General features: G+C 48.7%; 1 protein-coding gene across 1 annotated transcript; it reads right to left on the bottom strand.

Annotated features, from left to right (window-relative positions):
- Window positions 1-12,879: 12,879 nt before the first annotated feature.
- Clec4f (C-type lectin domain family 4 member F) lies at window positions 12,880-22,328 on the bottom strand. The gene is given in 6 exon segments (XM_059257082.1): window positions 12,880-13,045; window positions 13,596-13,732; window positions 14,475-14,626; window positions 16,706-17,647; window positions 21,287-21,403; window positions 22,319-22,328. Coding segments are annotated over 6 exon segments (1,524 nt in total).
- Window positions 22,329-23,679: the final 1,351 nt, after the last annotated feature.

The following is a 23,679-nucleotide window of genomic DNA, read 5'->3' as shown; positions in this document are numbered from 1 at the left end:
CCAGCCCTAACCCCAATGACCCCAGCTTCTTAGACTTTCTGTGCTGCGTGAGTGAATCACACCAAGCAAGAACTGAGGGTTTCTGTGTATTCTTTCCCCCGGCATTAGACAACACAAACACCATTTCCCCATATTGTCAGTCCTTGTGAACACACGGCAGGAAGCTCGGAACAAATGCAGTGAAGTCCTTTTTAAAGAACGGCCAGTGAAAGTCTAGGTGACTGTGTTTCCACATGCTGCCTGGGTGCCTTTGCTGCACATCTTATACAACCAGGCGATCATGGTTCCATCGTTCTGTGTGCATTTTATTGTGTGGGGTCTTTTTTGTCAACCACAGGCTGGCCTAAAGCAGTGGGGCTTCTTCCTGTGCCTCTGGATGCTTCTCTTTCTTTTTAGTTCATTGGCGTAACTGAACGTTGAGTGCCGCCGGGACCTTCTTGTCATTTTGCAGTTGGTTCTCTCTTTAGAGTTTGTCCCTGCTCCTGAATTTTCTGTTTTCAGTCAATGTTGGTACAATCTAGATTTTAATCATAAATATGATTTATATGTGTATATGTGATTTGAATATAAACGTTTGTCACAACAATCAGACATAACTCCAGCACTATGAAATAACAGTTTGTGGCGTGTTTTCCTTGCGGGATTCTTCTGTCTCTTTGCAGCTTTTTTTATGTGCACATTTGTCTGTGTGATAGAGCTGGATCCTGGAACTGGAGTTACAGACAGTTGTGATTCGCCTTGTGGTTGCTGGGAATTGAACCTGGGTCCTCTGGAAAAGCAGCCAGTGCTCTCAACCACTGAGCCATCTCTCCAGCCCCCTCTTTGCAGCTTTTTTAAAGCTCCACAGTTAGACCAGTTGTCTAAGTTGCAATCCCAGCTCTTGGGAGGAAGAGACAGGAGGATTCTGAGTTGAAAGCCAGCCTGAGCATTCAGTGAAGACCTGTCTCAAAATCCCCTCATAATAAATAACCCTAACTTGTCAAAATGCAGAGAATAAGTGACAGTTGAGTGCTCAGCACTACAGGAGACGTCCGTGCTGTGACATCACTCAGGGCGCATTGGTGAAGAGGCAATAAAAAGAAAGTGCGAGCTGGAGGGTGGGAAGGGGTGCTGTGAGATGCTGTCTTCTGGATATGGCAAGGCTATTGCACTCATGAATTCAGTGCATTACGGGACTAGACCAGATGTTCACAGATCCAAGGTCAAAGGGTCTTAGACCCTCTGCACCTTCTCCTTGAGTTCAGAAGGCCAGGGAGGGACTCACTGTGAGTCAGGACATGCTATGGGGAAGAGGATGATCTAGGTTCCAGCTGGAACACAAGCAGGTCCATGATCTAAGACCTTACACCTTCCTTACATTTGCAGGAGGCCTTGGCAGGGTCCCATGAAGAACAAGATGTGTGGAGGGTCAGACCGTGCAATCAAGGAGCCTTACACCTGTCTCACTTCAGCTGCGAAAGGCAGAAGGGGACAAAGGATGCGTCTGTGGGGATCAGGAGGAGGGCAGGACCCAGGAGAATCCACCACCTGCAGGTATCAGGCCTCAGTGCTCCAGGCCTGTGTGTTTTCTGTTGGCAACCCCTAAAAGCCCCAGGTACTGATTGTGAACACTGGGTCACAGCACCAGGACTCAAGTTGGCCCACAAGCTGGAAGTGAGTGTTGTTTTCTTTCACATACACATACTGAGGTGCCTGTGCCCAAGATTCTGATTTCATGGGCCTGAGATCCTAGATGTATGCAAATGTATACACATAGGTACAAACACACATTTACACATTCTGTAAACATTTATATAAAGCTTCCAGAAGTTCTCAGAAGTAGACCTCTTGCCTAACACTGATGAAGTCCTGGGTTCCATCCCCAGACAAAACTACCAGGCTGCAAAGAACCCCTGTGCTCCCTGGTGTGAGGTCCCCTTGTTCAGCTTTCACAGTGGCTACTTGTTGCAACTTCCTTCTCTTCCTGACTTACCACTTTTGTTAGATTTTCCAAACTATTTTAACTGTTTTTAAATTTTTTATTTGAGATTTCATCATGCGCTGCATAAAGTAGATTCAAATTTCTGGGCACAAGTCATCCTCCTGCCTCAGACTCTAGTATACTGGAGTCACAGACAGGTCAACCCACACCTCTGGAGAAAGTAATAAAAAAAAAAGATAAAATTGGGGAAGCTACTTGTTCACTCGGGGAGTTGGAAGGAATGCAGTAAAGAGTCAACCTTCTGCTCTCCCTGGCTCCCTTCCTGCACCTTCACCACATGCAAGCTGGGGTGACTGTCTTGGCCATACCACCACAGGCTTCACAGTGGTCAAAAGTGTGTCTCCAGCAGAAACAGAGAAGGGGAACAGACACACAGGCACTGACCACAGTTCCTCACAAGGGAACAGCCAGAGATCAGTTCCTCACAAGGACCCTCAGGACAGACCCTTCTTGTTCTCCACGTGGGCCTTCAGAGCCACGAGCCACAAGACAATGCCAGTGCAGAGCCCTGTGTGTTTTATCCACAGAGGAGCTGCCACTCAGGCAGGGATGGGAGCCACAGGAGAGGACACGGCCAGAGAAGTCTGGACTAAACTTTGTGCACATTCTAAAGCTCTGAAGCATTGTCTCCCCACCTGCTGAGGGCCAGGCTAGAGAGAACTCTCCTTGGAATGAACAGGGAGTCAGAAAGTCAATCTTCACCACAGTGAGCTCTGCACATGTGGATGGTGGGATCTATGTGGAAACACAGTGAGCACTGCACACATGGATGGTGGGATCTATGTGGGAAACACAGTGAGCACTGCACACATGGATAGTGGGATCTATGTGGAGACACAGTGAGCATTGCACATGTGGATGGTGGGATCTATGTGGGAAACACAGTGAGCACTGCACACATGGATGGTGGGATCTATGTGGAGACACAGTGAGCATTGCACATGTGGATGGTGGGATCTATGTGAAAAACACAGTGAGCACTGGACACATGGATGGTGGCATCTATGTGGAAAACACAGTGAGCACTGCACACATGGATGGTGGGATCTATGTGGGAAACACAGTGAGCACTGCACATGTGGACAGTGGAATCTATGTGGAAAACACAGTGAGCACTGGACACATGAATGGTGGGATCTATGTGGAAAACACGGTGAGCTCTGCACATGTGGATGGTGGGATCGTGTGGGAAACACAGTGAGCACTGCACATGTGGATGGTGGGATCTATGTGGAAACCACAGTGAGCACTGCACACATGGATAGTGGGATCTATGTGGAGACACAGTGAGCATTGCACATGTGGATAGTGGGATCTATGTGAAAAACACAGTGAGCACTGGACAAATGGATGGTGGCATCTATGTGGAAAACACAGTGAGCACTGCCCACATGGATGGTGGGATCTATGTGGGAAACACAGTGAGCACTGCACATGTGGACAGTGGGATCTATGTGGGAAACACAGTGAGCACTGCACACATGGATGGTGGGATCTATGTGGAAAACAGAGTGAGCTCTGCACATGTGGATGGTGGGATCTATGTGGAAAACACAGTGAGCACTGCACACATGGATGGTGGGATCTACGTGGAAAACACAGTGAGCACTGCACATGTGGATGGTGGGATCTATGTGGGAAACAGAGTGAGCTCTGCACATGTGGACAGTGGGATCTATATGGGAAACTTGATTCTAAACTCATCCTATACAGTAACTTGCCTTTTAGAGAGAGGGTCTCATAAAGTCTAGACTGGCCTTTAACTTGCTGTCATGGAGGATGACTTTGAACTCCTGATCCTTCTGCCTTCAACTCCCAAGTAGGACCAGCTGGGCTCTGTAGACAATTGGGCGGAGGAGGACAGGATTGTTGATAATTTCCCAGGGTCAGTGCTCAGGACCAGGCTGGCTACTTCTCCTCCAGAGCTTGACAGAGGCAGAGGGGTGAAGTTCTCCACAGACTGACTGGAGCCTTCTGAGGAGACAGAGATCCTCAGCTGGTTTGGGGGAAGTGACCACCCTGTCACTCTGGAGTGCTTGTCCAGGGTTCTATGCAGTGGCTCCAATTCCCACATTAGCCCCAAGAGGGTCTTCTCTAGCCACTGCCGTGCCATAGAGGAGGAAACAGACACAGGAAGCTGCTCTCCTACCTACAAAGGCTAAGGTGGAGCTGTACCCATCCCTCTTGCCTGGCACAGCCCATGAGGTAAACTGAGGCTCCGATAGCAAAGATGGCCTAAACCAGACAATGTAGGAGCTCTGCTATTGTCCAGACAGATGGAGAGGACCCAGGCAGAAGGTGGCCACAGCGCATGTGCAGGAGGCTCTCAGAGCATTGAGAGAAAAAGCTGAGGGGCATGACTCAGTTCAGGTGACCTTTTCAGAGGTGTGAGAAAGGTGCACAAGGGCCAACCTGAGGAGAGCCTAGACTGCCAGTCCCGGGATCTGTAGGAGACCCAAGACAGAAGATGACAAGAAAGGCAGGACTTTGGGGAGACTCAGAAGGCAATAGGAAGCTGGAGAGAAGGCTCAGTCAGTAGAGTGCTCAACCTCAGGAGCCTGGAGACGTCGGTTTGGATCTCTGAGGTCCATGTCTTCAGTCCTAAAGATGGGAGGATGAGGGCAGAGACAGAAGGACAGCTGGAGCTTTCAGCTAGCCTGGCCCACACGGCAGTTATGCCAGTGAGAGACTATCTCAAGCAAAAGGTAGAAGATGCCTGAGGACTGGCACCCATGGTTATCTCCCGCCCGCCACATCTGCACACGTGCACACGTACACACATGCACACACAAATGCACACTGGGAACTGAGGTGCAGTGGGGGAGACAGAACTGTGCCGTGGACGCTGCAGATCACAGCCTCGTTCCACAGCAGGAGAGCCACAGGGTCCTCCCTCTTCTAAGGTTCATGGCGCTTACCATCTCTCACATGCAGCCCAGGCTCTTCCCTCCTTTCTGATTGTCCCTGAGGCTTCGAGCTTGGATTGCGGTTCCTAGGGCTGGTGGCATTTGAACTGCATGAGGAGCTGCCTGTGGCCCACTGAAGAACCACTAGTACCGGCTGTTATAACTGAAGGCTGTGAAGACGGAAGACACCGCTAACGGGTGTGGTGTCCACCCAGGCACTCAGGCAGGGGCAGTAGAGCTAATTTTCAGGGTTGGACATATACAAATTTGCAGCGCAGAGTGTGGGGATGACTTGCTGGAGGACTGAGGTACTTCGGATTTCCTTTTCTCTGCTGGCCTCCCCCATCATATGTCACAGAGCTGGCAAGATGGCTCAGTGGGCAAAGGTACTCCCTGTGCAATCTCGACCTGAGTTCAACTCCTGGAACCCAAGTAAAGGGAACAAGGGAACCCACTTCACAGAGCTGACCTTTGACCTCTACAAGCACAGCAACACACACACAAATAATTTTTTGTTCAATGCTATGAGGTATTCCTTCATAGTGCTCAATCTCTTGACTAAGAAACTTCTCCTCATCCCCAAAAAACCAACTGTGAGGTCTACAGCTTTTCTCCTTTAGAGTCATGCTCTCTTGGCAATTTGTAGAAGCCCACTTTCTGTCAATGGTGAGCTCCAGGCTGGGGGCCCTGGGATACCAACAGTATAACACATGTGCTGGGCATTGCCACAGCCTACTAGTACCCCCAAGCAATCCATGTCACAGACAGTAGCTGTATGGAGTTCCCACAGGACAGACTGGTGGACAAGCACTCCAGGGTGACAGGGTGGTCACTTCCCCCAAACCAGCTGAGGATCTCTGTCTCCTCAGAAGGCTCCAGTCAGTCTGTGGAGAACTTCACCCCTCTGCCTCTGTCAAGCTCTGGAGGAGAAGTAGCCAGCCTGGGCCTGAGCACTGACCCTGGGAAATTATCAACAATCCTGCCCTCCCTCCGCCCAATTGTCTTTTTTTTTTTTTTAACAGAGTCTATCTACATAGCCCTTTGCTGTCCTGGAACTCACTATGTGGACCAGACTGGCTTCGAACTCACAGAGATCTGCTGCCTCTGCATCCTGAGTCCTGGGATTAAAGGAGCGCACCATCACGACCAGATTGCCCTTCTGTCTTTTGACAGTGGGTAGTTAGAGTGATGTGTGGCTTCTTGTACTCTAGCACCCCAGCACCCCAGACCTCTAGCTCACAGGGTCTTTCCTATAAGCTTACGTTCTAACTCCCTCTCCTCTCCTCCCTGCCAGAGGACTGGCCCTGTGAAAACTGGGATTGTTGTATTGGTTCACTGTTGAGTACCTAAAACTTAGGAAAGTACTTGGCCCACAGAAGACACACAGTGAATATTCCTCAAACGGGCACATAACCACACACAAACACATATACATATATTGAAAAGATAAATGAATCTTTTTTAAATTCACATAAATTACTAGCTTGAGTAAAGAAAGCATAAATAAGGATGTAGGATAATATGCATTACAAAAGCTAAACTTAAACAATGTACTGATGGAACATCTATAAAAAATTGTTCATGTGCTCAGAAAATTTCCCCAAAGCAGGACATTATTGAATACTGGCCTCTGAGGCTATGAAGCTGGGAAACTCTAAAACAAAGAATGGAAGGTTGTACAAGAAAAATGTAACAACTACTGAGAAGTGAGTACTGAGCACTCAAGCCTAAACAAAACATCTGCATCTCCACCACCATCCCCCACCCATCAAGGCTCAGGGAACACAGGGGAAGCGGGGCTGGAAGGAATCTATGAGTCAGAGAATGGGGAGGGGACTGCCCAATGCTGGCATCTGGAGTCGGCAAGACCACTGTACTCATGAACTGACTGACGGCAGCCGTGGCGGTCTGCACAAGATCTAACCAGGATCAAGCCATTCACAGGATCAAGCCATTCAGAGTTCTGGCATAGATGGGAGAGGGGTTTGTGATGCCCTACCCATTGCTGCGGAGCTCTTGGTAGCTAATGACTGCTGGAGAATGGGAAGTCATTTTTCTCCAGGGGTAAAGCTACTGGTAAGTTGCCCATGATCCAGGAAAGAACCCCACACCCACGTGCATGTAAGCAACCCTAATTTAAAAATACAAAATTAGGAGAAGAGAAGAAGCTATCGAGTGGGAAAGAGAAATAAAAGGATACTGGGAGACGGGGGATATGATCAAAGTATATTATATATTCGTATGTATAAAATTGTGAATAATTATTTCTAATTAAAATATCGTTGTAAACCATTATGTGCACAGAGACAGACAAACAAGCCATTTTACTATGGCTACAGATGTGACAAAATATTAAAAGAATACCATAGCCAGGTGTAGTGGCTCATGTCTACACCCAGTGCTCAGGAGGCTGGGCCAGGAAAACTTGGAGGCCATCCTTGCATGACACAGTGAGACCTACCTCAAAAGAAAAAGAAATCATGACTGCTCAAAACTGCACCAATACCTCATCTCCCGAGAATGGCCAATTGTGTTAAATGTTCCTATTGTGTTAAAATAATGTCAACATCAGGAGGGACAGAAGCACAGTGCCACAGTCACCTACAGCAACCTGAGGAGGTCCCTTCATCTTTTAGGGATTCATCTCAGGTAAAACCAGGATTCTTGGCTTTGACACAGAAAGCCAAGTCAGGGTAAGCCAGTGGGAAGCAGAATTGGGTTTATTAAACTGGTAAATACGCTGGCATGGGTGTCCCAAAGAGGAATTTGCCATCTTTGAAATACATTTCAACATAGATTTGTAAGCACAAGAGTTAGAAGAGACAGTCGGGGAAAACGGAAATATACCCAAGTGTGGATATGGACTCCTCAAGCAAGAGTCACAAGTAAGTGGTGGCTCAGGTTCCATCTCAAAGGATGGCTAAAATGTTACCTTTCCTTTCCCTTTTTTGTAATGAGATTACAGGGTGGCTCGGATGGGATTCCAGGCTGATAAACAGAACCAGGAGCCACTAAGCTTCCACCATGGGGATTAAATATGTCCTTTCATTATCGAGGGGAATTTTCATGGGATTTCTAGAGAGCTGCAGGTGTACAGGGAAGGAAGGTCATAAGCAAATGATAACTATGTTCCATTTCTTGATTCTCAACTAGCCTGAAAAAAGGCTTCAACCAGACTCCTGGGTGAGAGGCTTTTGTCCCTACTACCAAGGTCCCTGTAATTTTCTCTTTCTATCATGTCTCAAGATAATAAAAACTTTATTAGAATTGTGATAGGTTCTGAAACCTACTTAGGAGTGATTTCTAAGTCCCAGCTTTAGTGGGAGACCTGGTCTTGAGGAACAAAGAGTGACAGAAGAGGACCCCTGACATACTCTTAGGGTACATATACATGCACACACTTTGGATATATCACACCTCACATAAACACACAAATAGCTTTTAAGTGTCATGTTCCCTACCAGACAATAAAACACATTACAAAACTACAATAATTAGAACAGTGTGATTCCAGAAGAGCCCACTGGCATGAAATCAGAAGTGCAGAAACAGCCTTGTGAATGTGACACTTGAGACTGGCTCTTTGAAAGAGTGAAAACTACTTAACTGGAAAAGTGCTAAATGAAATGTAGTCCTACTGATAGAAAACTAAGAAGCAATAAAGAAATGGATAAATTTCTTTATATATATGGCCTACCAAAGTTAAATCCATTTAAACAGACCCATGACTCCTAGTGAAATAGAAGCAGTAATTAAAAGTCTCCTAACAACAATGACAAAAAAGCCCAGGGCCAGATGGATTCAGGGAAGAATTCTACCAGACCTTCAAAGAAGAATTAACAATAACCAATACTCCTCAAACTATTCCACAAAATAGAAACAGATCTATAGTTATCACCATGCATAAAACTCAAACCCAAATGGATCAAGGACCTCAACATAAGACCAGATACCCTTACTCTAATAGAAGAGAAAACGGGGACTAGTCGAACTCATTATCACAGGAAAAGACTCTCTGAACAGGACACTGATAGCACAGCTACTAAGAACAGCAATAAGCAGCCAGGCGGTGGTGGCGCATGCCTCTAATCCCAGCACTCAGGAGGCAGAGGCAGGCGGATCTCTGTGAGTTCGAGGCCAGCCTGGGCTACAGAGTGAGTTCCAGGAAGGCGCAAAGCTACACAGAGAAACTCTGTCTCGAAAAACCTAAAAAAAAAAAAAAAAAAAAAAAGAACAGCAATAAGCAGACCTCGTGAAAATGAAAAGCTTCGAAAACAAATAACCCATTTAAATGGGGTACAGAATTAAAAAGAGTTCTCAAAAGATGAGACACAAATGACTGAGAAATACTTAGAGGGATTTTCAACATCCTTAGTCATCAGGGAAATCAATTCAAAACTACTCTCAGATTTCACCTTATACCAGTCAGAATGGCCAAGATCAATAAAACAAATGACAGCTCATGCTGGCAAGGATGTGAGGAAAAAGGAACACTTATCCATTGCTGGTATAGCCACTATGGAAACCAGTGTGGCAGTCCTCGAGAAGCTGAGAATAGATCTACCTCAACTTCAAACTATACCACTCTTAGGCATATAGCCAAAGGACTCAACATTCTGCTACAGAGACTCATTGCTGCCTTATTTATAATAGCCAGAAATCAGAAACAGCCTAGATAGATGTCCATCAATAGATGAGTGAATCATGAAAATGTGGTACATTTACACAATGGAAAGTTTTTGAAAACTCATGAATTTGCAGGTAAATGGATGGAGCTAGAAAAACTCAACTGGAGTGAGGTAACCCAGACCCAAAAAGACAATATGGTATGTATTCTCTTATATGTGGCTTATATATTAGCCTTCAATAGGAGTGCTACAATCCATATAACCACAGAGCTTAAGTATAAAGTAAGCAACTGTGGGAGGGGGAGGATTGCTCAAGGAAGAGGAAATAGAATATACAGCTATGGGGGAAATGGGGGAGACTGGAACAAGATGATTAAACAAAGAGGGGGACCCAAGAGACGAGTAAAGGAGGCAATGCAGGGAGAGACAGCAAAAACTAAAGGCCATTTGAGGGGCCACTGGGAACCTACCACAGTAGGAGCTGCTTAAAATATATACATAAAAAGGGAGTCACCAAATAACAGGGGAGGCCATGCCCCACCTAGATATCTTCCCACCAAGTGGACCTCTCAGTGCCAGGAATGAGCCACATCTACTCCAGTCATTGACCAAAGGAAACCCCCAAACATCTCAGGCTATTGCCAAGGCTGTTTGTTGAACTCTACAAGCTGGTGGTAAAGTCCTGTTGATGAAGATAATACATATCTCCTTGAACCCAGAGAAGTTAGGCTGGTGCCTAACTAGAGTCTTTGTTGCTACTGACTAGTGTTCATGCTACTAAAAGGTAATCTGCGCGCTATCAGAGGTAAAAGGTAACCACCAACGCAGCTACAAACCCTTTGCTCTACAGTGGCGACCTGTCTGAGTGATACATTGGGGCAACAGTGGCATGAACATTGCAGGAGTAACCAACTGGTCTCTCAATGAATTTATGTCCCACTCCATGAGATGAAACCCTTGTCTGACACTGCTCAGGTGACCAAGAAACTGAGACTAGATAGGACATAGGCCTGGGGAAAACCAAATACTGTTGTTCTGCTGAGAGAGAGAGAGAGAGAGAGAGAGAGAGAGAGAGAGAGAGAGAGAGAGAGAGCAATAAAATGACTCCTAATGACATTCTGATATACTCATAGATCAGTGCCTCACTCAGACATCATCAGAGAAGCCTCCTCCTACATAGATGGGAACTAATACAGAGACCCACAACTGGACAATATGCAGAGAGTGGAGAGATCTTGGAACATTCAGTCCTAAATTGGATGGCTCCATCAAATCTCTCCCCTTGGAGCGCAGGAAACAATTTGGAGAGAAGGCAGGCAGATTGTAAGAGCCAGAGGGGATGGATCACACTCGGGAAACTGTCTCCCAGACACTACAGGACTGACATACATATGAACACAGAGACAGGGCAGCACGCACAGGACCTGCACAGGTTCAAGCCACATGGGGTCCCAGCACTGAGAGAGGGAAGTGACATGGCTGCCATGCCGAACCGAGAAGCTGTCTCCAACTGACAACGCTCACAAAGGAAAAATCAATTTTCTCCAGTGGAGTCTCACTGGGTATGCAAACTACACTTAAGGGTAGGCTGCATGTCATAGGTGGCCAACAAACATGAACTCAATGGCGTTCTGTAGTTTTGTTGTTGTTGTTTTGTGTTTTGTTTTGGTTTTTTTTTTTTTTGTCTCATGTTGTTTTGTTTGGGCATTTTTTACCTTACTGGTTTTCGCTTATATATTATAGTTTCCAATTTTTTATTTTTATGGGTTTTGCTCCCTCTCTCTCTCTTTCTCTCTCTCTCTCTCTCTCTCTCTCTCTCTCTCTCTCTCTCTCTCTCTCTCTCTCGTGTGTGTGTGTGTGTGTGTGTGTGTGTTTCTTGTGCTTGTTCATTGTTTTTTAAATCTGTTTTCTTGTTTTTACTTGCCTGGTTGTTTTCTAAAGAGAGAGGGAAAGAAGGCATGGAGTTGGGTAGATGGAAAAATGGGGACAATCTGGAGGAAATGAAGGAAGGGAACTATGATCAGAATATAGTGTATGAATTCTTAATAATAATAAAATAAAATAAAACATGGAGCCACTTGGCTCCTATGGCTACACACAAACACACACACACACACACACACACACACACAAAGAAGGAGGAAGAGGATGAGGAGGAAGAAGAAATAAACTAAAACAATGTTAAAAATGAGTATGAACAAGATAAAGTTCTGTTCAGCCAAAAAATAATAACAGACTTAACAAATTCCACTTCTCTTGTAATATTTACTTTATTTTTAATTATGTGTACGTGCATGCATCTGTGTAGGGGTATGTGCACATGAGTGCAGTGCCCACGGAGGCCCAAAGAGGGCATGGACTCTCTGGAGTTGAAGCTGCAGGCAGTTGTTAGCTTGCTGACAAGAGTTCTGGGGACTGAACTAGTGTCCTCTACAAGAGCAGTACTCACTCTTAACCACAGAGCCATCCCTCCAGACCCCAGATTTCCAGTTCTGGACATAGCTGGAGGAGCCCTTTTGCCATAAACAACTAAAAAACTCATCATACTAACATACAGAAAACCACTATTTCTAGATACTGGACAACAGGCAGACTAAAACTTTGGGCCAAGTTAGGGAGCTTGGAAGCAAATGGGGAACCTGTGGCCCCCATGGCTTTCTTTCTGAAAGTTCTTCCACAGAGCAGGGAAAAGAGTATTAACCAAGGTCTGGCATTCTATCCACATTGAGGAAAGAGAGAGCTCATTGAAACTTGTGGGCAGAGTATGAAGAAGCCAGAGGACAGACAGACAGACAGAGATCCAGAAACCTGCATGGGATTCCTTGTGTTCCACAGACACCAACAGAGAGCTACTGAGGTTCTCATCCTAAGGTGAGCAGAACATAGAGTCCCTGTAAAGATTAGGGAGATGAGCGAGAGGGTAGAGACCCCACCCACCTCCAGGGGACAAGGGAGAGAAACAGGACCCCATCTGCACCCAAAAGAAACCCATGGAACACCTGGGGTGACTTAAGAAGGCCCTGCAGTTCTGGGGGAACCCCTATTGCCGTCTGCATACTGCAAAACCTGTGGAAAGTGTGCCTGGAAGAACAGAAAAACCCTGATGGGAAGGAGGGCCGGTCCCGGGAGACGCGAGGATGAAGGGCAGCCACAGGACAAACGAGTACCAAGTTTCTTCCATTCAGTGAGTGTTTATTGAAGACCTGACAGGGCAGGGATGTTGGGGTGCCAAGGGGCACAAGCACGCAAGCTTATCTTTAAGAAGCCATCTCGCTGGAGGGGCCACCAGAGGCAAGCATGAAATGGTTAAACAAGGGGCAGCGCCGGACACAAGAAGCCCGTGGCGAGTCCAAGGCTCTGGGACTCAGCTCTGGCCCATTCAGGCCACAGCCTGACCTATGGACTTCTTGCACACCCAGGGGTAGTTGGCCCCACAGATCATGTCATTCCACAGTTGCTGCGTGTGGACGCAGTCTTCAAACTCTCCATTCGTGTGTCTCCAGTTGTCGGGCTGATTTTTTCCCCAAAACCTGGAAGCAACATGGCTTTACTCTGCTGGAGAAAGCAGGATTCCTTTCCCATGCATAAAGAGAGACCTCAGGATGGGGGCAGGACTGGGGCCGGAGGAGCCCCCAGAGTGGCCCTGCTGAGGTTGCCCTAGCTCTGTTACAGATCATCCGGGGTCTGCAGGGGCATCCTCCACAGAAATCACACTCGGAGGCTCTCCATCAAAGGAATCGGGCCAAGTAGGCAGGAAACAGATGGACAGATGAAATCAGAAAAACAAGACCACAACTGGCCTGCCGGCCCCAGGGCCTGTCCTTTTCTGATGCTGTTCTTCTGGCCTCATAGGTCCACATACTACATGTCCTATCACACACTACAATGCACATCATACATGTCACACTCATCACATCACACCACATATATGAACACACATATACACTCCATGCACACATCACATATACACTCTATATGTCACACACACAACTAACACTCACTGGACAGGATCATACACATAGGACAGTAAAGCCTGCCCAAGACAATGCCCAGACAGTGCTAAACAGAGGTTAGACTCACCCCTCGCTCTGGGCATGATTGAATGGTGTCCCATCTACCCAGCGCCAGTTGCCTTCCATGCCCTGGTCAGTGAGCCCGATCCAATGGTACACAGTACTTGTGGACTTTACAGGAATGCCTGTGCAAAGGAGGCAGGACTGTGAGGAACTGACTCTTGGAACCATCCCTTCCCTGACCCCTGAGCAGGAAGCCCTTCTCAATGCAGGAGCTTCCAGAACCTTCCATGGCTTATCCAATATCTGGAGCAGCTTCCCCCATATTGACTGTCTTAAGGGGTGTGGCTTTGCTGGGACAGAAGTTTTCATCCTACTTTATTCTTAGCTGAGCTGTAACAAGTCCTGGGAGAATGGCAAGGAACAGACAGTTCTGCAAGTTGAGCCCACCTGAACCTTGCATAGTCCCCTGTTAGGCTAGTGAGTTCCTTCCAGGCCCTGAAGTGGAGGCCCTCTAAGGACAGCATTTCCTTAGAGGGTCCTCCTCCTTTAGGAGTAAGTCAAGCTCCCAGAGGGCCTGCATCTCCTTTTCAGCAGGCTTCTACTGAACATTTTGATCCAGACCGATGCCCAGAAAGGAAGGCTGGCAGGAGATGAGAGAAAGAAAGAGAGTCGCATCTCCTAGACTGAAGTGTGGGACAGGTGTCTTTTCCTTCCCTTCTTGTTGGTATCTGCTGGAAGGTCTTCCTCCCTCCCTGAGCAGGTGGCAGCAGCTGGCTGTGCTTCCGCCTCAGTACAGAGTTCTCTTGGGGACTCAGCAAATACATGTTCCTTGCCTAATGGGGACATGAGGCGCTCCACCACCCATCAGGGGGACAAAAGGCTAAGTTTGTGTGGCCCTGACCATACACCACTCCTCAGCCTGCCCCAGGCCCGCAGCTCCGACCTGTTCTTCCTGAGAGGTCACTGATGCCAGGTGCGCTCCCTGGGACACACAGAACTTCTCAGCCTCATGCCACGACTTCTCCTCGTGAGAAAAGTAATACAAGCTTCCACGGAAGACCTTCCAGCCCTGCAGGATCAGCTGGAGAAGCTGATCTAGAACAAAGTTCGGGAGGAAGAGTCAGAAGCAGACAGGGATGTCCCAAAGCCAGCCTCCATTGTACCAGGTCTGACCTTGGATGACCACAAGCCCTGCCAATTCCAATGCTCAGCGCTCCTGGAGCAGGGCTGGGACATCACATCCCAGTCCCATGGCCCCATCCTAGAAGCAGTTTTCCAAGACACCTAGGTGTCTCTGTCACTCCTGGGGAGTCTCAGCTTGGTCACCCATCAGCACTCTCTGCAGATACCTGCTTTCTGGTATACAACATTCTCCCACCCATAACTGTCACCAGCCATTTCAGTCCACTTCTGATCCTGCAACTGGTAACCTCTTTCACTTCCTGACTTCATCTCCACCCACAGACTCCAGCACACACCCACGTTCTCTGTAAGAATGTTCAAACTGGAGAAGACAAAACAGGATGGAGGCACAGCTTACATTTTTTAATTTATTAGTTAGAAGGGCGTCACATGCACACATGTGGAAGCCAGGGGACAGCTTGCAGGAAGCAGTCCTCCCTTCCCACTGTGTGGGTTCCGAGTAGCAAACTCAGGTTGTCAGTCTTGGTGACTTCACCTGCTGAGCCAGGTGGCCCATCCAGGAGGAAGCCGCTTTTAATCAGTCAGAAACATCAAAGACAACACAAGAACTGAGGTCTCAGAGAAAGACGATGAGTGTGGGAAACAGGGATTCTCAACATGTGGTCCCAGCCTGGCTGAGCCAGCATAGTTTGGAAACTGGCTGAGACGCATGTTCCTTCTCTGCTCAACTCCCAAACGCCCTTTGACACATACCATGCGTGCGTGGTTCTGCCTGCCCTGTGGGTGATTCTGGCATTGTCTGAGGTCTGAGGTGGAAACAGAGATGGGCAAACTGCATCCTAGCAGCCTCTTCTCTGAAAGTCTTACTGGAGTACAGCCCTGTGGTATCTGTGGCTGCTTCCTCTATACGGCAGCAGGAAGCAGTTCTGACAGAGACCCTCCAACACAGAAGCCTAAAATACTCTCTACTTTTCCCTTAAAGAAAAAGGTCAAGGACTTGGGAGATGGCTGCACAAGTGTGAGGACCTCGTTCAACTCCCAGCACCCACATAAAAGTCCAGTGTGCTGCACGGTGTTCCTATAATCTCAGTGTTGGGAGGCAGAAACAGGCAGGTCTCTTAAGCTCCTTGGCCAGTCAGCTTAATGGAACTGATGAGAAACATTGTCTCCAAAAACATGGGAGGGCTGTGGATGTAGCTCAGCAGGTAGAGTGTTTGCCTATTGTACAGAAAGCACTGATATCTGGCCACAGTACTGCATAACCCAGGCACAGTAGGGCACTTCTGTGGTTCCAGAACTCATGGAGGTGAAGGCAGGAGGATAAGAAGTTCAAGGTCATCCGTGGTTAGATAGCAAGTTTAAAGACAGCCTTAGGAATAAAAGACTGTCTCAAAGATGGATGGATGGATGGATGGATGGATGGGTGGATAGACAGATGATAGATAGATAGATAGATAGATAGATAGATAGATAGATAGATAGATAGATAGAGATAATAACTAGATGATAACACAAATTGAGTGGAGAGAGACTGAGGAAGACAATCTGGCCTCTATACTCATGTGCACTCCTATGTAACATGCACCTACCCTGCACACACTGAAGAGGAGGAGAAAAGTTCAAAGGATGGCTGCTACTAGAATCAACTATTAGCTTTTCCTAAAGTCCTGATCTTCCTCCCCAGATGTTTAGGTAAGCAAAGAGGCTAAAGGTCAGAGGCCAGCATCCTCCCCAGAGGCTGTCGCTCCCCAGATTCACACACACACACACACACACACACACACACACACACACACACCACACACACACGCACACGCACACACACACACACCACACACACGCACACGCACACGCACACGCACACACACACACACCACACACACACACGCACACACACACACACACACACACACCACACACGCACACGCACACGCGCACACGCACACGCACACACACACACCACACACACACGCACACGCACACACACACACACCACACACACACACGCACACACACACATCTCTCACTTACTCTGATTCCTCTGCACCTGCTCCTGTGAAGTCACAGCTTCCTGTAGGGCCCTCAGGCGACTCTGTTCTTCCTGAATCTTGGCAGTGAGAGTTTTGGTAGCCTCCAGATCGGTTTTCAAACTCTGCATCTCTGCCTTGGCCTTCTGCAGATTGCTCTGTAGCACCTGGATCTTGGACTTCAGCGCTGCAGCGTCCCCCAGGTCTCCTTTCAGGGTCTGTAACTCTCTGCTGGTGTCTTTCAGTTGACCACTGACTGCCTCGATATGGGAGTTTAAGGAACTGGTGCTTTTCAGCTCAGCTTTCAACACCTGGATCTGGGTATCTGTCTTCTCCAGGTGGCCGTTGGCCTTTTGAGCCTCGGCAGTGACTGTTTCCAGATCTTTCTTTAATGAGCTCATTTCATCATCAGCCCTTTCCAGGTGATCTCTCACAGCCTGGATCTCCGCGCTAGTGTTGTCCACACTGTGCTGGAGAAAGCTCTGGGTCTGGGAGCTGAGGTCATTTGAACTCTGCAGACTTCCTCTCAATGCCTGGATCTCAGTCTGGGCTTCCTTCAGGCCTTTGCCCAGCATGAGGAGTTCAGCACTGGTGTGTTCTGTGCTGCTCTTTAAGAGACCTTGGGTCTGGGAAGTCATAGCATTTGCCTTTTCCAAATCTCCTCTCAGATTATGGATATCAGCACTGGCCGACTCCAAGGAGCTTCTCAGTGCCTGGGTCTCCAAAGCCAAGGAACCAGAGTCCTTTAGCACACCTTTTGTCTGCTGAATGTCAGCACTGGCATTCTCCAGATGGTTCCCAAGCAACTGGACCTGAGAACTAACATTGTCCATTTGGTACTTCAGCATCTGTAGCTCCTCCTGCCAAGTGCTAGAACTCCCCACATAGCCCCTGAACCCCTGGGGAGCCTCTTGCTTTTCTGCCATCCTGCCAAGCTGTTGATGATCTGAAAAGAGGAAACAGGAGGTACCCACAGAAGCCCATTATGTACGGAAGTTCAGATGGCAAATCAGAATGTTCCAGGTTATGATTGTTAATACTATCAACTTGGAAGGATCTAGAATCATCCAGAAGACAAACCTTTAGGTATGTCTATAAGATAGTTTCCAGAGAGGTTTGACTGAGATGGAAAGACCCGACCCTTGGGCCGGGGGTGGAGGGTGGGGGGTGGAGGGGTGGAATGTGGGCTGTACCATCCCATGAGCTGGGGGGTGGAATGTGGCTGTACCATCCCATGGGCTGGGGTCCTAGACTGAAGAAAAAAGAGCAAGAGCTGAGCACCAGCGCCATAGCAAGAGCTGAGCACCAGTGCCATAGCTCTCGGCTTCCTGGTGCAAACGTGATTGACCACCTCAAACTCTCGTTTCCGTGCCTTCCGGCCATGAGGAACCATGCCTTCAGACTGTGAGCCATGACAAACTCTTCCTTAAGCGGCTTTTGTAACACATTTGTTGCAGCAGTGTGATACTTTAGAGAAACCTCCACACGCTTGGTGATCCTAGGGCAGCCCACTGGTCCCTGCAGCTTCCTAGACTCCAGGGATGGACCACCCAAGGATGCAGGCCTAAAAACAAGGTGGATGGAGTGCTAACTGGCTGCTGCACACATGTGAAGGAGTAGGAAAAATTGAAACTCTGCCTGAGTTCAGTTCCCAGCACTACCCAGAATATTTTTCTCAGATCATATAACTGAAAAAGGACTAAAAAGAAAAACATGATTTTTTTGATCCCTTTTTGTATGAAACTCTATAACAAAACTGCTCTTTAGTCATGACAAGCAGCAGCTGCCTGAGGTTGAAGTCAGGAGGGAATGAGAGGGATCATCAAGGCTGCAAGTAAAATGCAGGGGGAAGGGTTGGGGTTGAGGGGGGCTGGGGGGGAGTGGGGGGATGGAGATGGTGAATTGGATCCTCATCTTCGCCATAGAGATGGTTTCAGGAACCTTCATGAGGATTTATCAGATTGTAAGTTTTAAGTATGTGCCCAACATTTACACCTATTATACCTCAATAAAGCTGTGCTTAAAACAGAGCAATTGGGGCTTGGAGACATCTCTCATTTGATAGAATAGTTGCTTAGTTTGCACAGGGTTATGGGTTCAGTCCCCAGGACCACTTAATCTGGGCGTGGTAACACACACCTGTAGCACTAGAGAGCTAGAGGCAGAAAGATCGGAAGTTCAAGTTCATCCTTAGCGTTTTGTTGTTGTTATTTTGTTGGTTTTGGGGTTTTTTTTTTTTTTCAAGACAGAGTTCCTCTGTGTAGTTTTGGTGTCTGTCCTGGATCTCACTCTGTAGACCAGGCTGGCCTCAAACTCAGAGATCCGCCTGGCTCTGCCTCCCGAGTGCTGGGATTGGCATGTGCTACCACCGCCCAGCCTATCAGGGAGACACCATGATCAAGCAGGTGGTTTTCCCAGGGCAAGGCTCACCCATTGCACTTGGGGTGTGTTGACCCCTGCTATTTCCCCAAATCCTTAGCTTTTTTATTTGAAACCAACCTGGACTGCATGAGACTCTGTATCAAAAAATAAGTTTAAAGGACTTTCTTTTAAGGGGGGGGGGGGGGATTGGGAGTTGTAATTAGAATGTGGCAACAGAAGCTGAACCCAGTGCCCGACTCCCAGTGCCCGGCTCCCCAGTGCCCAGTTTCCCAGTGCCTGGCTCCCGAGGGCCCGGCTCCCAGTGCTCGGCTCCCCAGGGCCCAGCTCCCAGTGCCCGGCTCACCAGGGCCCGGCTCCCAGTGCCAGGGCCCGGCTCCCAGTGCCAGGGCCCGGCTCCCCAATGCCCGGCTTCCCAGCTCTGTCCTCACTGTGACTACTCACTGTCCCCCTGTCCATTAAGGTTATCCAGAGGCGAGTGATCTTCATTCTGCATGGGTCTCCAAGTCTGTAAAACTGTAAAGCAGTCATTCCTGGATCAGCTCAATCCGTAGCCCTGACACCACAGGCTAACACACACCAACTAGGGCCCAGACAAAGGGAAGGGCACAAGGACCACCCCCACACAGTCTCTCTGGAAAGCCTCCATCCTCTTGAGCCATCTCACAGGACAGGGGACTCCAGGTCTGGGCCTAGACTGTTGGTAAATTGTTGCTTCGGGGAGCATAAATGTCCAGAGGACTGGCCTTTGGCTCCCTTGGGACTCTGCACGGAGACTCGGTGGTGGCTCAGGTCACCTGAGAACTTACCCACCACAAGAAGAGCCAGGAGAGAGAGGAACACAGCCGTGATTGTCAAGATGGCCTGGACATACCTCAGCATCCTGGGAGCAGCTGGTATAGGGTCCAGCCCTGTAGGGGAGAAGCCAAGGCCTGGTGGCAGGGGGTGGGATGCTGGGAGGGCTAGGACTCTTGGTCTCTGACACAGTCCCCTGGCTTGTCCATGAGAGATGAGAACAGCCACCGTGCTTCTCACAGGGAAGCTATCAGCAGGAAAAGGAAACATTCTCTGTGATCAAGTCAAGAGCCAGCGATCAGGGCTCACACCCCACAGAGGCTGCAGTGGACAAGACAGCAGTCCATGATCAGGGGCTCACACCCCACAGAGGCTTCAGTGGACAAGACAGCAGTCAGTGATCAGGGCTCACACCCCACAGAGGCTGCAGTGGACAAAGTAACAGCCAGCGATCAGGGGCTCACATCCCACAGAGGCTGCAGTGGACAAGACAGCAGTAAGTGATCAGGGGCTCACACCCCACAGAGGCTTCAGTGGACAAGACAGCAGTCAGTGATCCGGGGCTCACACCCCACAGAGGCTGCAATGGACAAGACAGCAGTAAGTGATCAGGGGCTCACACCCCACAGAGGCTGCAGTGGACAAGACAGCAGTCCGTGATCAGGAGCTCACACCCCACAGAGGCTGCAGTGGACAAGACAACAGTCCGTGATCAGGGGCTCACACCCCACAGAGGATGTAGTGGACAAGACAGCAGCCCATGATCAGGGGCTCACACCCTACAGAGGCTGCAATGGACAAGACAGCAGCCCATGATCAGGGGCTCACACCCCACAGAGCATGCAGTGGCACCCTAGACACAACACCTGCCCCAGAGGGCATGGCTACAGAAGTGTGATCAGAAAGAAAGAAGAAAGTGGAGGAGGGAGGGAGATGAAGTGGATGCACACAGCAGGGGCCCAGACCTCCAGATCCCGGTCTTGTTAACAAACCTGACCCAGTTAAGCATTATAACCCCCTAGGGTGGACAGTTGCATTCCTGGAGCCTTTCACAGAGCTTGAACTGTTGTCACAGGTGTCCTTGCCTTCTAGAGACTGTGATTAAGGGCCAAAGGTGCCCCACTAATGACCTTAGAAACCACCAGTCCCAGAGGACATAGGGGTAGGCAGTATGCAAAGTTGGGGTCCAAAACCAGGCCCATCTGAACTCAAAATGCACTCTCGAGTTACTGTACCCAGTGGAGGGTCTCCTGAAGGTTCCGTATAGAGGCTGGGGCTCTCAGAGTTCTGCGCGTTTGCTGACCCATTTATTGCACCCTGACCTGTTTACTATGGGGATGAGATGAGTCTCCGGACTGACAAGGATGGGCTCAGAGGCCAGGGTACAGGAAAGAACCCTAAGTGTCCTCACCTCGGGGCTGTAGGGAAACACACTGGTTGCCCTTGCAGAATGTGGCCACATCTCTGTCCAACGCCACCTCCTTCATCCTCTTGTCCTGCTCCCACCACTGGTCCCCAAAGGTCCGTCCTGTGAGCCAGCAGCAGTGGGAGCTGAGACAACTGATTTATGTCCTCCTGAGGAGGTCATGACCACTCCCCAACACTGCCTCCTCCCTTCTGACTCTGCAGAAACCCAGTGTCACCACTGGCCCCTCCTCTGGGTGTACCAGAGGCCAAGAGCCCAACGGCCCTCTTCCTCCCTGCCCCTCCCCCCTCAGCGCCCTACACACCACCCTCTGAGCCACGTACTCCCCAGTCCTCTTCAGTGGGGTCTGAGACAGGCACCAGAAAGGGGAGCACCAACCTTATTATAGGGGAAGCATCCCTGCGGGACTGAGGAGTGGCTCAGTCAGTAAAGCACCTGCCACACAGGCATGAAGACCAGCGTTTGGATCCCCAGCACCCTCGTCAAAAACTGGGCACGGCAGCACGCGCCTATGGTTACAGTGCTGGGGAGGTAGAGGCAGGAAGATCCGTAGAATTTTCTAGTCAGCCTGCCTAGTTGAATCAGTGAGCACAGGGTTCAGCAAGAAATTCTTTTTCAATAAGGGTAGAAAGAGAATAGGGAAGACACACAATATTGACCTCTGATTTCCATGAGGCTTGAGGTAACACTTGGGAGGCAGAGGCAGGAGGATCTCTATGAGTTTGAGGTCATCCTGGTCTACGTAAGTGAGTTCTAGGGCAGCCAGGGCCACATAGTGAGACCCTGTGTCAAAAACAAAACAAGAACAGTGCGTGAGGTGGGGAGGATCGGGGGATGGGCAAAGGGTGGGTGACTGCTCATTCAGAACTCCGGAACATTGCAGACAGGTCATAGGAAAGGACCTGAGGGGCTTTGTATTTGTCTTTGACTGGATCCTGGTCCAGAGTTTCTGCAACCCTGACTCCTGAGTGACAGGAGCGCCCCTGGTTATTCATAATGAGATTCCTCTGAGCACACCTGAGCTCATGTTGGTGCGATGATTTGGGCTCTCTCAAGATAGCCACTGGTCCCAGAAAGACCATATGTGATTAGAAGCCTCCATCCCCCCTCCCCTGCTCTCAGCCATCCCTGTGAGAGGCACTTCAAGGAGGTCACAAGAACACTAATACCTAATACACGGTAGGGCTCAAGCTGTGGCTCAGTCGGTAAAGAGCTTGCCTGGCACTCATAAGGCCCTGGCTTCCATCCTAAGCAGCCTTTAAAGAAGCTGTAGGGGTACATGCCATTGATCGTCCATCTCAGGAGACTGCGACAGGAAAGGACCAGAAGTTCAAAGTCATCCTGAGCTGCAGAGAGAGTTTGAGGCCAGCCTGGAACACATGAGACCCTGTCTCAAACAAACAAACAAAAAACTTGAACAAGAAAATCCAAGAGGGATCAATCCCACCCTGACTCCTCAGACACAGAAGTTCTGTGCTCAGGACCTGCTAAACCTTGTCCCATGTCTTTCCATTTGCTCAGGCTATCCCTTCCAATAAACTCTAATAGTCTACTTAGTGTTTATACAGCTCTATGGCATGTTCTAGGGAACCATCAAAACTGAGAGAATGTTGTGACATTGGCTATAAAGATAGGCAGAAGAGTGGGTCCCTTGGCAACCTAACAGTCACTGGTTTCTGAAGTGGAGGCAGTCCTGTGGGATAGAGCTCTCAGACTGTGAGGTCTCTGCTGTCTTGGGGAGTTAGAGTTAAGGGAGATTTGTTTGTGTTGTTGCTTGGAGATGGCCAGTGGAGTTGGGAGTCTGGCCTTGATTTGGAGAGCAGGGTCCACATTCAGGAGTGGACCATGGAGTTTCCTCGTGAACTCAAAGGAGATAGACACACAAGAGGAATAAGGAGGGGTCGAAGAAGATGCACCAGCCCTTTCAGGTGGAGAAGCATAGAGAATAGAGGTCTCTGATTGTTTTCTCCATCGCTCTGTGGCTCTATCAGGTTTTACCCTAATATCTGACTCGCGGCCATTTTTTATTAATAAAACAATAAAAGAAGCTGTCTTAAGTTAACATCAGAGCAATAAAATGATGGGTGTACCCTGGTGTTGGAAAGGGGCTGATGGCAGAAAAAAAGCATCTTGGTATCAGAAGAGCTGTCAGAGAATACGAAGCGGGATCCACCTTCATCTAAGCCGGTGGTTCTCAACTTTCCTAATGCTTCGACCCTTCAATATGGTTCCTCATGTCATGGTGCCCCGAACCATGAAATTATTTTTGTTACTACTTCATAACTGTAATTTTGCTGCTATTATGAATCGTAAATATTTTTGGAGATAGAGGTTTGTCAAAGGGGTTGCTACCCACATATTGAGAACCAATGATAAAG

This window comes from Peromyscus eremicus, chromosome 3 (assembly GCF_949786415.1).
Source record: "Peromyscus eremicus chromosome 3, PerEre_H2_v1, whole genome shotgun sequence".
Taxonomy (NCBI): Eukaryota; Metazoa; Chordata; class Mammalia; order Rodentia; family Cricetidae; genus Peromyscus; species Peromyscus eremicus.
Note: the sequence above shows the minus strand (reverse complement) of the source record. Positions and strands in the feature narration are given on the sequence as shown.